Below are 14,354 nucleotides of genomic sequence, written 5' to 3' on the forward strand. Positions count from 1 at the left end.
TTCTCAGATCTAATTTTTTTCTGTGCTTCTTCAATTAGTCCCTATCAGTCAACTTGATGGAAACTAGCTGGAAGTCATCTGAAGCAACAGATGGGAGCCACATCCCTAGTCTAATCTTTGCCTCAAGGATACATCTTAAGGGATATTTTCTAATTAAAACCTCTCAATGTTATAGCTTAATTTGGAAACCAGGGCCAGGTTCATTGGCTAGGACCTGTGCACTTAAGACAGGCTCATGTTTTGTTTCATGTTCTGCTTCCATTTTCATTTTGCCCTGAGCCACACAAGGTCCTGTAGCCAGGACCTTTCAAGACTAGAAGCAGTTGGCATTTACCACTGGGCAAGATCCCAAATTGGGGGGCTTTCTCTAACTCCTTTTTATTTTCACCCATAAACCAACCAGCTCTTGTCTGAGCTCATTTTTTTTTCCCAGTTACTTGCTAAACACAGCTGGTAACGATCAATACATACTATTAAAATTCACTTTACCAACCTCACCCCCTGGGATCCAAGCTCAGTAGGAGCAGTCTGCCTTCCCAGACATCATATGTGGCACTTCCAACAAATGGATTGCTGGAGTCCCAGCTTCCAGTCTCAGCGTCCTTGCCACCTGCTGCCTGCCCACATAGCCTGCACCACATGTTAGACTTTTATTAAGACAACATTGCATGTAAGGCACCAGTTTCTGTTTCAGTAAGGAATACACAAGCAGCTGTATGAACTCCAAAGTACCAGTATCCTTAACAAAACGGAAGTTTATCTCTTGCTCAATTAAATTCTAATTGGCAGTAAAGGCCAAAGGGAGGGGCATTTGTTCCATACAGTCAAAAATTCAAGTAGGTGGAAGTTCTGCTACATTTAACAAAGGGCTACTCAGGTATCCCTCAGCACCTGCATGCAGAAGGCAGGGGTGGGGTGAAAAGTGAAGTGTTCTTTGTGGTTTATCAGAGGTCTGGGGAAGGGAGACATCAATTCTTCCTCTAGCTCCCTTAAGCAGAACTTAGCCACATGACTACACCCTGCCAAGAGGGCAGCTGGGGAACATAGTGTAGGTGCTTGTCCAGGAGAAGGAAAGGGTTTGGTGGGCAGCTCACTCATCTCTGCATAATTACAGTTCTGTCAGTGTTCCTGGTTTTGCCTGAGCTAAAAACTGAGGTATGGACATGGCTAAACTGGTGAGTCAGGAGATACCATCTCAGATATGACTGTGATCTGCAGTTGGCACTGTGCTTAAAATCTCTTTTTGGAAAAAGAACTCAAAAGGATTTCAACCTGAAGGTTCAAACATATGAAGACATGTCCAGCTAATAGGCAGAAAGGCAGCAGTTGGTGGGGGAGAAAGAAAGGAGAATAAGTCTCCTGAGGGCCTTAAGATCAAAGGAAGATATAAGTTCCGGGTCACCCAAGACTGCTCCAACCTAGTCATTCCAGCCTCTTGTCGATAGCTCTGGAAGACAATGCTGAGTGTGAAGCTAAGGAAGCAGAAAGCCCTGGAAACGTAGGTGACTACCACAGGCTCCCATGGACTCAGAACACAGATGAGTGAAGACATGTCCTTGTTTCCTGGCAGAAGCACTTTGAGAGCAGGTTTCCCAGGAAAGTGCAGTGATGCTGAATAATCCACAGCCCAGGATCAGAGCTGAGGCCAAGAGAAGTAGAGCAGAGAACAAAGTAACTGCCCACTGGCACAAACTCTAATGAAGAGAACTTGCAGGGGTGGCTTAGAAGTGACTGTGGCAAGCACATGGCACCCAGCACCAGCCCCTCCAGAGGGGAGGGCTAACCAAGGGAAGGTCCGAGTGGAGTGGCACTGGGCTGCCCAGGGCAACAGCAGGACCATGGAATGCATGATTCAGATAAGGTCACTGCAGAGGCACAGGTGGTGGCCCAGAGAAGATCCGGGAACCCTTAGAGACCCCACTTTGGGTTTACCAGAGAAATCACAAAGTCAAAAGAATTCTGGGGGAAAAATGCCCAGTCCCCTACAGCTAAGCAGAGGAGGTCAAATGCACAAAAAGTATTTACCTATTGAGTTCTGGGGGCATTCAGGTTTATATTTGGAAATAAAAAGGTCACTAATAATTAAAAATGACTTCTTAAGTTTCAAAAACTTTAGTAATCTGGAAAAATTGCTAAAAAAGTGTATTTAATTTTTTAAATTAACCTGAAATATGCAGTTTCCAACATAGGAAACATTCTTATTTTAAAATATTGCCAGTAAGGCTTCCTTGTTTCTAAACAAATCACCTGCACTTACTATAGGCCTACAGATGGACCTCCCCACCTGGCAGGAATGAATTTTTACCTGCTCTGAAATCCAAAGGGACCAATCACTCCAGCTTCAGGTGCTCAGCCCACATGAAGAATGGGCTCCCAGCCACTCAGTTAGGGGCCTGAAGCCTGGAAAATGTTCAGAGTTGGCACTGGCCATTTGGAGACTACATTTTGGGCATGGACCCCATTGGGGATTCACCCTGGAACTAAAACAGTTTAAATCAGTGTGCTTCTTCTAGTCTCAAATCTAGTGGGCCCACTGCCTCCAGTCTGCTCAAGCCATTAATGCACAGTGACAGCTGAATTTCACTGCTCTTCACTCCAACTCAGCAGCAAAGCCTGAGTAGAAATAATCCTTTTATCTCCCAATAAAGAAGAATTACCAGCATTTTGTAGCTCAGCTCTCTTTGAAGAGCATCTTTGGAAGCTGGGGCTTTGCATTTCCTGGAGTGGTCAGATTAAAGACACTTTTCACTGATCTCATTGGCAGATGGGAGGGCAAGGTAGTTGATTATATTGTCACCTAGTAGCCTTGTGGAAAGTATTTCGAGTTTCCATTTTAAACAGATTTCAGAGCACAAATGTCATTTTCAAAAATTTTTTGGAATGACCAACTATGTGTTCAGAGCCATACTGTTTAGAGCCCAACTGTTACCTAGAACCAGCAAGGGGAGTCATTTTGAAAAGATATAATTTGACCTGCTACTATCTTTCCTTGCCCCCCTGATAATTTTCTGCTGTCTATAGATAACATTATTGCATAAGGTAGTAATATCTCATGTTTTCTTCCATAAAGAGAGCTCATAGCCTCCTAAAATGCGGTTAAAACTCCATTCATCCCAACTGCTAGGGTAACTGACATCCAAGCATGAAAGTTGGCACCCTGAATATATTATTTTTACTATAATTCTCAAAGTAACTCTGTGAAGTTAGTGTTTTATGCTTCATTTTTCAAATGGGGAAGTTGAGGCTAGGAACCTTAGGCTATTTCCTAAGCATTCACAGCTAGTCATTGGAGGAGCTGGAGCATATATTCAGGTATGATCCTAAAGCCTGTGTCACTCCCAAGATCCTATCTGGAAATCAAGGTTCTCACCCTTAGCACCTTCAGTTATTTGGACTGTGTAATTCTTTGTTGGAGAAGGGGTGGCTGTCCTGCATATTGAAGGTTGACTAATAGCATTCCTGGCCTCTACCCACTAGATACACACACACACACGCACACACACACACACACACACACACACACACACACACACACACACACAGTTGTGCCAACCAAAAATGGGTCCAGGTATTGCTCAAGTCCTCTGGAAGACAAAATCACACCCAGTTCAGAACAACTGCTGCAAATATTTGTGAAGCATTTGCTCCCTTACAATGCTTAGGTTCTATGGTTTCAGGAAATGCATAGAATAATTTAAGGACCTTAACAGTATTTAAGAGTAGCCTTGCAGGATAACCCTGCCTGAAGAAATAATAATCAAGCCAGGTGCGGAGACTCATGCCTGTGATCCCAGCAAGCAGCTCAGAAGTCTGAGGCAGGAGAATGGAGAATTCAAAACCAACTTCAGCAACTAAGGCACTAAGCAACTCAGTGAGACCCTGCCTGTCTCTAAATAAAATACAATATAGGGCTGGGGATGTGGTTCAGTGCCTCTGAGTTCAACCCCCAGTACAAAAAAAAAAAAAAAAGAAAAGAAAAGAAAAAAGAAAGAATCAATTATAATTAGCATTTTAGTTCTTCATACCTAAAAAGTCCAGTTTCTATTATTATTTGTAATAGTGTATCCTCTTCAATAAAGAAATATTCACATTACAAAAATGTTTGAAAGCTGCTGCCTCAGGAATTCAGAACAGGCTCCTTACAAAGACATTCAAGGTCTTCCCAGCTCAGTTCTTCTCTGCACCCTCAAACCCTATGCATTTGCAGGCTACATCCAAACAAGATGACTCACCATGGTCCAAACACATCCTCCACTTTTCTTGTTTCATGTCTCAGCTGAGAATGCTCCCTCTGCTTTTCATCTCTCTCCCAATGCTGTGCCTGCACCTCCATCTTTGCCTGTGGAATCCATCTCAGGTCATTCAAAATTGACTTGATGCTCTCTTCATTTCCCATGTAACCTCCCTGGCATAGCTATGGGGGGATGGCTCTCTCCTCTGTTCATGGCTGGTGCCTTCTCTCCTCTCATTCAACTTTGAGGCAAGTATGTGATCTTTCCTGCTGGATTGAAAGTTGCTAAAGAACTAGAACTCTGTTTTGGTCTTCTATTCAGTCCATATCTCTTAGCATATATGATATGCTTATTGGATTAAGTGGAGTTGGATTAATCTGTATTGAATGAATGAAGTTAAGTAAACTTTGGAAAGAGTTTCTATGGGGATTCAAACATGAAACATCTCAAACATGAAATCTGAACAATGTAGTGAGGACAACAGAGCACTGAAGTTGGCCTCTTTAGTAAACAACAGCCTTGCCCCATTTGGTTTAGATGCTGACTGAACATCTGAACTGGGCCGTTGCTAGGGTTGAACCCATTGCAGCCAACTCAATGGCACCCAGTTGAGTTGTGTAGGGAGGGAGGCTGACCTCTTTTTCCTGCTTCCCACACTGAAGTATGTCCTGGGGCAAGTCTGTGTCCATTCAGTGAAAGTAGAACATTTCCAAATTTTTAAAAAGGTGCCATATGAACTAGTGAAGTTCTAACTGGAAAAACTCTTTCACAGAGGTAAAGGACCCAGGGCCAACATTTAACCCCCAAATTTACCATCTCTCCCCTCTTTATTGCACTGAATTCTGTCCATGATAATCAACCTTTGTTTTATCCCTGTTTTGTCTATGAGAGGTTATTATTGATTCATTAGACAAACATTAAGTAATCATTTCATATGATTGTAGGCTATAGGAATGGAGAAAACAAAGCCCCTGTCCTCTTCTACCTTATATTCTAGAGGATTCTTATTTTACCCCTTCCCCAAGTGTTTTACATTCACATGGCAACCCACATATGATTAAAGTTATATCCAAGCTCAGATGTATGCTGATTGTTTTTTAGCTTTTTTGGGGGAACTTTTGAGCTTGAATTTTGTTGAGTAAAGTTTCTGAGTTAGATGAATGAGTTGGTCTGGGACAGCCATTGTAGCAAATGACTTTTGCCCAGGTTGTTGAAGCAAACATGCAAGGGTCTCAGCATAGGGTGGAGCTCAGAAAACAGCCCTGCACAGAGAAGGGCTCAGCCCCTTTGGTCATGTGGTCTAATTCCAGCTGCAGCTGGTTCAGACCATCTGACCACATCTGCATCCCACAGCATTTTCATATTGTATTAAGTTGCAAACTGAGTAGTTTCCAACAACCATCCTTGAACCATTTTTACTCTGAAAATATCTGAGGAGAGCCTTCTTGTCATAGGCAAGAAGGATGTAAGTGGTCCCATCCATTGAAAGCTGCAGATCTAACCTTCAAAGTTTCTGTTGGTAGAAACTGAAATTGCCCCATCTTGAGCACTCCAGTTTACCAGTCCTCCATTGTATCTACAGATGGGAAACTGTGCACCAGCTACAACAGAGGGCTCATCTCAAAGGCAAAAATCAAGGCCATCAAGTACAGCATTGTCATCATTCTTGGTAAGCAATGTCCCTCCTTGGGTTGCAGAACTGTATAAACATTTGAAAACCAAACTAGTAGCAGGAAGCCCATACTAGGAAAGAATCTGTGTACAGCACTTCTATCTTTGTCTGCTTGGAAAGTAATGTGTGAGACTTATCAGTCCATCTGGGTTTCTTCAAGGGCCAACATTTTGTTCCTAATTCTTCTCCTTATGAATAAGGTCTCCCACTAAAGCCCTGAGTTGGATAACTTGGGAGTAAATCTGATTAGGACCTAATTAGCTGAAGTTTATGCTGAGATCACCCTGTTAACACAGGTGCTTCCTTTAAGATACACTGTACCCCAGGGCTGAAAACAGCAAAGGTAAGACAGAAGTGCATTCCATTTCTTCTGAATAGTTAACTTCCTGGTCACTGCTAATACTTTCCTTATGGCCATTTTTTCTGCCCTTGCCCCGTGTTGTCTTTTGCCCTTTCCTTTCTCTCTACTCTAAACATTCATGAAGTCACCTTACACTGTTCCTGTCTGAAATGTTCAGATGCATGACTTACTTCCCCACCTTGTTTTGTTCCCTAACAATGACATTTCCTTTAGCCTCCTTGGCAGGTCTTTTAAAATAACCCTCCTCTAGTCTTACCCTAACTTGTTTTTCTTCCTAGTTCCCACTTCTTCATGGTTCCGATTTCTACCTATACACACATACACAGAATCTACTTACTATCTATCTATCTCCATTGCTGGAGCAATAAATCCATGAGGACAATGACCTGCTTTTGTGTTACTTACATTATCATTATCAGCAAGCTGAAAATAGGGTACCACACACACTACTCAATTAATATGTGTTAAATGAGCAAATGAATCAAGATACACAAGAAGGAAAGGGATTTGTGCTATCTCCTTTTCATTTAACTGAAATATCCTCCTCTCTTGGCTCCTCTGGCAGCTCTTAGAAGCTCCAGGAAAGCATTAGCTGCATGTCAAATCACCAGAGCAGCCTGTCTCCCCTTTCTAAAATGCAACTACAAAATGCCAAACAGACCACAAGCAGTGTGACTCAGCCAGCAGAATATAGGCACAAGACAACACCCCAGGCAGAACTGGGGAGAAAGTGCATACCACTCACCAGGGTTCTGAGAAGCCTTTCTAAGAGACTTCAAAAGTTCATCAAAGGCTCCCCTTGCCTTCCCAAACAGAATCAGATGCACATTCCTTGGATGTTGAGTTGGAAATGCATGCTAATACATGCATTCCAGAGCCACATAAGTCTTTTTAATCAGGAACCATATTCCTAATCTCTCCAGGATCCTTACAGTCTGCCCACAAGAGGGTCAGTGAGTATTGACAGATCAAAATGGCCCTTTCTATAACAAACACTTTGTAATGCCCCTTTACCACCCTAAAATGACATGCATGATACTTTCCACCTTGCATAATTTTAAAAAATAGGTGTGCTACTTACAACAATTATCTAAAGTGAGAGTAGAAAGAAAATAATTTATAATAAAACACCACCAATTTTGACATGTAACGATGTGGCCACAGCTCCATGAGAAGAATAATGAAGGAATCAGGTGCTTACACCTGGACATAGTAACAGCTACAAATATAAACCAGTACAGGTGTGTTTTCATGGAAGCATAAAGCATGTAAGTAGAATTGCTGTCAGTGACTTGATTTTCTAAGCAGGCAAATAAATCCTGGTAAAGTTCCAAATTAATCTTTTCTCCACTTACAAGGAAGTTGCATTTCTGAAAATTTCACTTTTTATTAAAAATATCTATGTACATATGTGAGAGCTGGGTTTCTAGACTGGGTTAATAATTATAAACCACCCAATTCCAGCTGGAAATTAAAAAATGTATGGAGCATGAAACAAGATTTTGCTGGTTGGGCTGCTGCCTGTAGAAGGACAGACATCTCTGTGACAATCACACACACACACACACACACACACACACACACACACACACATACACACACACAATGCAGTATTACCCTTGATATCCCAGAAACACTTGATATCCCAGAAACACTTTTCTGGGCCAATGTTGGGGTTAACTACTCAGGGTCCATAATTCTCAGTGGTGTTTGGGTTTGAATGGCTCTCATTTAATACATTGCTATCATCATGAATTAATTCCTCATTTCAAAACCCCCAAGCAAGTTATAAAATCCCTCTTGAACAATTATGGAGGAAAATTTTCTCAGCATGCAGATGGCTGAAGAAGTCCATTTTATCCTACTCTGAGAAAAATCCTATGGGTGGGAAAGTGGGTTGGGGGAGAAGAGTGGCAAACACGTAGCAAGACAGTAGGGGAGCACACATGTGTGTTCAGTCAATCCCAGAGTATGTAGCCCTGTATTAGTCTATGCTCTCTAGAGAAATAGAAAGTGATAGATAGATAGATAGATAGATAGATAGATAGATGATAGATTTTGCTTTATTATATAATATATTTAAATTTTGAATCATCATACGCAAATGGGGTACAACTGTCGTTTCTCTGATTGTACATCAAGTAAAGTCATACCATGACCCTGCACCTAATAGAAGAAAAAGTAGGTCCAAATCTTCATCATGTTGACTTAGGACCAGACTTCCTTAACATGACTCCAAAAGCACAAGAAATAAAAGCAAAATAAAATCTATTTGGGATAGATTCAAACTAAAAGCTTTTTTGCAGCAAAGGAAACAATCAACAATGTGAAGAGAGAGCCTACAGAATGGGAGAAAATCTTTGCCACACACACTTCAGATAGATCATTAATCTCCAGAATCTATAAAGAACTCAAAAAATTTTATACCAAAAATACAAATAATAATCCAATCAATAAATGGGCTAAGGAAATGAGCAGACACTTCACAGAAGATCTACAGCAATCAGTAGATATGTGAAAAAATGTTCAACATCTCTAGTACTATATATATATATATATATAATACTACATATGCATACATATACATATAATACATGTATATATGTGTGTGTGTGTGTGTGTGTGTGTGTGTGTATATATATGTAAATGATTATGGAGACTAGGAAGTCTTAAGATCTGCAGTTGGCAAGCTAGAGACCCAGAAGTAACAATGGTCAAAGTTCTAATCCAAGTCTGAGTTCAAAAGTCTGAGAACAAAAGAATTGATAATGTAAGTTCCAGTGTGACTCTAAGCATGAAAGTAGTAGACCAGTGTCCCAGCTCAAAGACAAGCAAGCGGAGAGAGTGAATTCTTGCTCTCTCAGCCTTACTGTTCTAGTCAAGCCTTTGAGAGATCGTATGAAGCCCACCCAACCTGAGGAGGGCACTCTGCTTTTCTTAGTCCACTGATACAAATATTAATCTCTTCTGGAAACAGCCTCACAGATGCATCCAGAATAAATGTTTAGCCAACTATCCAGGCATCCAGGGTCCCAGTCAAATTGACACATAAAATCAACCTCACACTCCGGATTCCCACATCCCACTCATTTCCTTTGAAGATTTGAAGCCAAGCAGAATCAGGGTCTTCCACATACCAATTGATTGGGACAGATTAGTTGAGTGTTTTCTGGTGTTTTCATGGCATCAACATCAACACACACAACTGTTCTAAACTGTATATCCAACCCTAAAAGATCTCTAAAAGATTCCAGATGCCAAAAATCCTCCCAGTGAAACTCCTGTCAGGGTTAACCAAGAGAGACCCTTCAGCTGTGGCCTCTGTGATGCTAATGGTTCACTTCTCCCCAGCCTTCATCTGCTGTTGGAGTCCATACTTCCTCTTTGACATTTTGGACAACTTCAACCTCCTTCCAGACACCAAGGAGCGTTTTTATGCTTCTGTGATCATTCAGAACCTTCCAGCACTGAATAGTGCCATCAACCCCCTCATCTACTGTGTTTTTAGCAGCTCCATCTGCTATCCCTGCAGGTAAGTGGTGCTCCTACCTGGGTCAGACACATGGATAGTCACCACATTCTGACTCCAATGCGTGTGCTCTTCATCCCAAGGCAGGTTCCAGAATCCCCATTTCATAGATGACACACCTGAGAAATCAGACAGTTTCCACTAGTGTGACAGATTTAAAACCAGACCCAGTCATGGTCAGTACTCCTTCTTCTAAACCACTTCCTATAATAGCCACAGGAATCATGACACATTTAGAAGGACTTTTTTTTGTCCAGAGTTTCTCTATATGAAGTGCTTCAATATAATCCTATCCTGGTAACAGGAATTGGAGCATTTTTACCATTTTATAGGTAAACAAAGTAAGACTCAGATGAAATGACATTGCTGAGGTTATATGAATAATTAGTAGCAGAACTAAAATTAAATCCCTTCCACAACTATTGTTATTCTGTTGTGTTTCACCTGTTTTCCTGCACAGGCTAGGAAGAAGGTGGAAAATTAATAAGAAATAGAATAGTGGAATGGTTTAAGGTTTGGACTTAATACCAGTGACAGAAATTTACATCCTGACATTGTTTACTCAGAGCTATGTGTGATCTTGGACAAGTGTTTTAACATCTATAAACCTCAGTTTCCTTATGTGTAAAATGGGGCAAATAGCAGTATCTACCTCTTGGCCAATGGTGCCTCTGTCACTGGGCTGTGGTGCTGACCAGTGGGAAGAAGTCTGCAAGTGTTGGAGGGAAAGTCAGGGTATGACATGTTGCATATTTAACGGTTGTCTGAACTTCAATGATTCTCCATTAACTATTATCTCTTAGTATCTCTACTTTCCTTTTCATCAGGACAAATTATTTTCACTTGCTGCTTTATTCTGAATTTTTCTAGGAAGCGAAGATCACAGGACTCTAGAATGACATGCCGAGAAAGAACCGAAAGACATGAGATGCAGATTCTGTCCAAGCCAGAATTCATCTAGATCTTGGATGATTACAATTGTACTCTGAGTGTCATCAGCTCTCCTAGGTCCCCACAACCGCTTTTGCATGTGCAAGGAGTCCAAACCAATTTCTCCATCCTGCTACTCATATCACTTTGGGAATGTGCAAGATAAATGTTCTGAAGAGGGTATGTCACCTGCAATGGCAAGTATTAGCCAACACAAACTATCCATAGGAACCAGGAAAGACACCCCTTCCCCTTCCTCTCTTGCCATTCCCAAGCCTCCTTCCCTCTGGTCAGCATCTGAACCCAATGGACAGAGACGGTACTGGAGGGTCCTGGCTTGGGTGAAAAAGGAGTCAGATAAGCAGAAGGAACAAAAGGAAAGAAAAAAGGAAAGTTATCCATGAATCTTCTAATTACAATTTAAAAAGTAAATAAAAGACTTAACCAAGGCTAGACTTTGTTATCCCCCAGTTTTGGATTGGAGTTTTGGTGGTTGTGGCCAAAAAAGTTTGCCCCTGAAATGCCAAAAAAATTCATTTTCAGGCACTGGTGCTTCACATGTCCTCAGTGTGAAAACGGATGCATTGGCAGCAGCCAAACTCATACTCCCTGTTCTAGACAGCTTTTTTGCTGCTGTGACTCAAAAACTCAACCAGAACAACTGTAGAGGAGGAAAAGTTTATTTAAGGGCTCACAGTTTCAGAGGTCTCAATCCATAAACAGCCGGCTCCAATCCTCAGGGCTCCAAGGTGAGGCAGGACATCATGGCGGAAGAGTGTGGCAGAGGGAAGTATCTCATGTGGTAATCAGGTAGTAGAGAGAGAGAGACTCCACTTTCTAGATACAAATATATCCCCCAAAACCACACCCGCAATTCCCACCTCCTCCAACCACAGCCTATCACTTTAGTTACCACTCAGTTATCCCCTATCAGGCGAATACAACTACTAGCCCTCCTTAACAAGGCCAGAGGGGTGTTTTCTCCCATAGGAAAAAATTGTGCTAGAAAATCAAGGGCCCAGAGAGCTGAGACCTGGAATTCAGGGATCACTGAGGCTCTCCAAGGCCCTTCCCTCTGTATCCAGGGTTTGGGTTACTCTGAGCTCCATTGCTCACACTCAGGGACATTTCTTCCCTTGTAGCCCTCCAATCCCCTCTTCAGATGGGAGCTGAGTTCCTGTGGTTTTTCCAGGCATGACGCCTCTGTAAGCTCTTTACCGTTTTTGCATGCTGTAGCCTTTGTCTATCTAACACCTTTGCCAAGAAGCATTGGTGGGGCTTATTTTGACAGGTTTGGAGTTTGGTATTTATAAGCATAATCTAAGTGAAATATGACTAAATGTTTTTAAGTTAATTTTTTTCTTCAGATTTTTCTATAAGTAGAAATGGAATAATTAAATTTGATTATGTATACATCCCCACCCACGGCTCTGGGATGCGCATGAGAACCTTATTTTTAGCTTCACATACATTCTTGACATTAAAATCTCCTTGGCAAAATCCTCTCTTCCAGAGCTGAGATCTTTTTTTTTTTTTTTTTTTTTTGGCTGACTGCTAGTGGAGTCATTAACATGTTCAGTATAGTTCAGTATATTTTAATAACACTCCATCCCTCATTATGGTATCAACTCAAAGGCTGCATGTTTAAGGTCACGGTGGCAATTTTTTCCATAAATCCTCTTTTCAATTCCATCTGACCTTAGGGGAAGTATCCTTTTAGACAGAAATCAGACACACCATCTCTCTGAAAAATATTTTCTGAACATGAGGAGGCTGAATAATCTAGTTTTATGTCTACACGAGAGTTTGAAGGCTGCTTTTCTCTCTGTCCAATCAGCTAAACTTGAGCAACCCTGGAAGCTTTGAGTGGTTGAGAAGTGCTTTTCAACATTTCCCTTTAAATCAAGATGTGCCACAGAAGACCCACAGAATCGTTGCTAAAATAGCTGCCTGCACAGAAGCCAATTAACAGAGCAGAATCTGGCAGGTGTCCTAGACAGCAAAACAGGAGGCCCAGGTTCTCTTGACAGATGCTTTCAATCTCTGTCAAGTTCTGGTCTGCAAAGACATCACATGCCTACCTCATCCATCAGAAGATTCTTAAAGTTGAGGAGAGGGTACAGTGAGGGGCTTTTTGCTCTTATAAACTGTGAATGGGATTTGCAGATGTTGTGATGCTGTGTCTCTCTTGCCCTGAGAAGACTGGAGATCAGTAAGGTAATGGGACAGATTGCTGCATGATAAGATGCCATTAAACTGAAATTTGCCTTATATGAACGAGCTTCTATAATCTTCATTTCCATGCATTTGCTGAGCTTGGGGAAACCTGATTTAAACATTATGGCAACAGTAGTAATCATTAGTCTCATGACCTTGGGTGAATTATTTCCCACCTCTGGTCATCAATTGCCTCATCTGTAAGATGGGACCAAAACAAGGTTGGAGAAGAGGATCTTGGGGGCCCTTGCAAATCCTGGCTCTGAGATTGTAATGGCTTAAAGTCCATCTGGAGAGGGAGCTTCTGGGATTCTTTCCCCAAGGGACCAATGACTCAGTAACTCAAAGCTTAGTCATTTGCCCTTTAGATGTGTAATTTCCCTATCTATCACTAGGATCTCCAAGAAACATTTCCCAGGAAATACAGTGTTAGCTCTTAGAGAAAATTAGAAGTTTAGGATGATGGTGTCACTTTTTAAAGCTTCTGATGTCCAAGTGGAACCAAAGAAGCCAGTGGATGGTATATAAATAAAGGTGCTTACTTCCCACGCTAAGATGTCAAAGAGGGTTACATTATCTCATAGCTTCAGGGACAGGTGGAAATTTAGGATAACAAGAGTAGATGTTCTTAATATACTCAGCTACACTATAGAAAATAAGTCTCTCCACTTTCTGGAACTAAATTAAATATGAATGATAAAAGCTTCTCTTCTTTCAGGGCATATGGGAAGCATAATTTAATTGAAGTTGAATTTCATCAAGCAACATGTCCCACCCCTTTTCCCAAAGAAAATGATAATAAATTTTAATGAATTTTATTTGTGATTAATCATGAGAAAAAAGTGTTCCTTTTAAACCAGAACAATATGCAGCTTAAGCTTGCTTTTTTAAGTTTCATTCAGACAACTCTGTATACATACATACAGAAATGACCTTGCCTCCTCCTTCTGCATCCACAATGTCAGTCACAAATGCCTGGGTCTGCTGTGGAAACAGGGAAACTAAAGCATTTTAACAGGAAATAAAATGATCTGTTCTCTAAAATCCTCTTAAATAAGTTAGAGGCCTCTTAAATAAGTTAGAGACCTGCTGGCAACTACAGTTTTGTTTTGTTTTAATCATGATTTGAATATACCTCATCTGATATACAAAGCTACCAGTATTCCCTACAGCTTTTCAATTGTACTTGATTGAAAAGAGATGGCCCTAACTCTTTAGGGGCCAACATTTTTGTTTTTGGAAACATGAAAATCCTATGCCTCATTTCTCTGTAATCACATTTTAAGAATTCATTATCCACAACAGGGTTGGTCCAGTTAAGGTTTTAAAAGTGCAATTTCATCCTTATAGAATGTTCAAGTGGATAAGATCTTGTGTCATTTAGTCTCACAGTTTTCTGTTTGCTTGGAGATC

General features: G+C 41.2%; 1 protein-coding gene across 2 annotated transcripts in view; it reads left to right on the plus strand.

Annotated features, from left to right (window-relative positions):
• Positions 1-10,961, plus strand: part of NPSR1 (neuropeptide S receptor 1) — a gene marked incomplete at its 5' end in the record, with an annotated part of 195,543 nt that extends 184,582 nt beyond the window's left edge. For both annotated transcript variants that reach the window (XM_079151746.1, XM_079151747.1), the window contains 3 exons: positions 5,815-5,901; positions 9,617-9,797; positions 10,665-10,961. In XM_079151746.1, coding sequence (XP_079007872.1) covers positions 5,815-5,901; positions 9,617-9,797; positions 10,665-10,755 — 359 coding nt within the window. In that variant the 3' untranslated portion in view covers positions 10,756-10,961. The remainder of the gene's footprint in view (positions 1-5,814; positions 5,902-9,616; positions 9,798-10,664) is intronic.
• Positions 10,962-14,354: the final 3,393 nt, after the last annotated feature.

The sequence above is a fragment of the Sciurus vulgaris genome, assembly GCF_902686455.1.
Source record: "Sciurus vulgaris genome assembly, chromosome: 8".
Taxonomy (NCBI): Eukaryota; Metazoa; Chordata; class Mammalia; order Rodentia; family Sciuridae; genus Sciurus; species Sciurus vulgaris.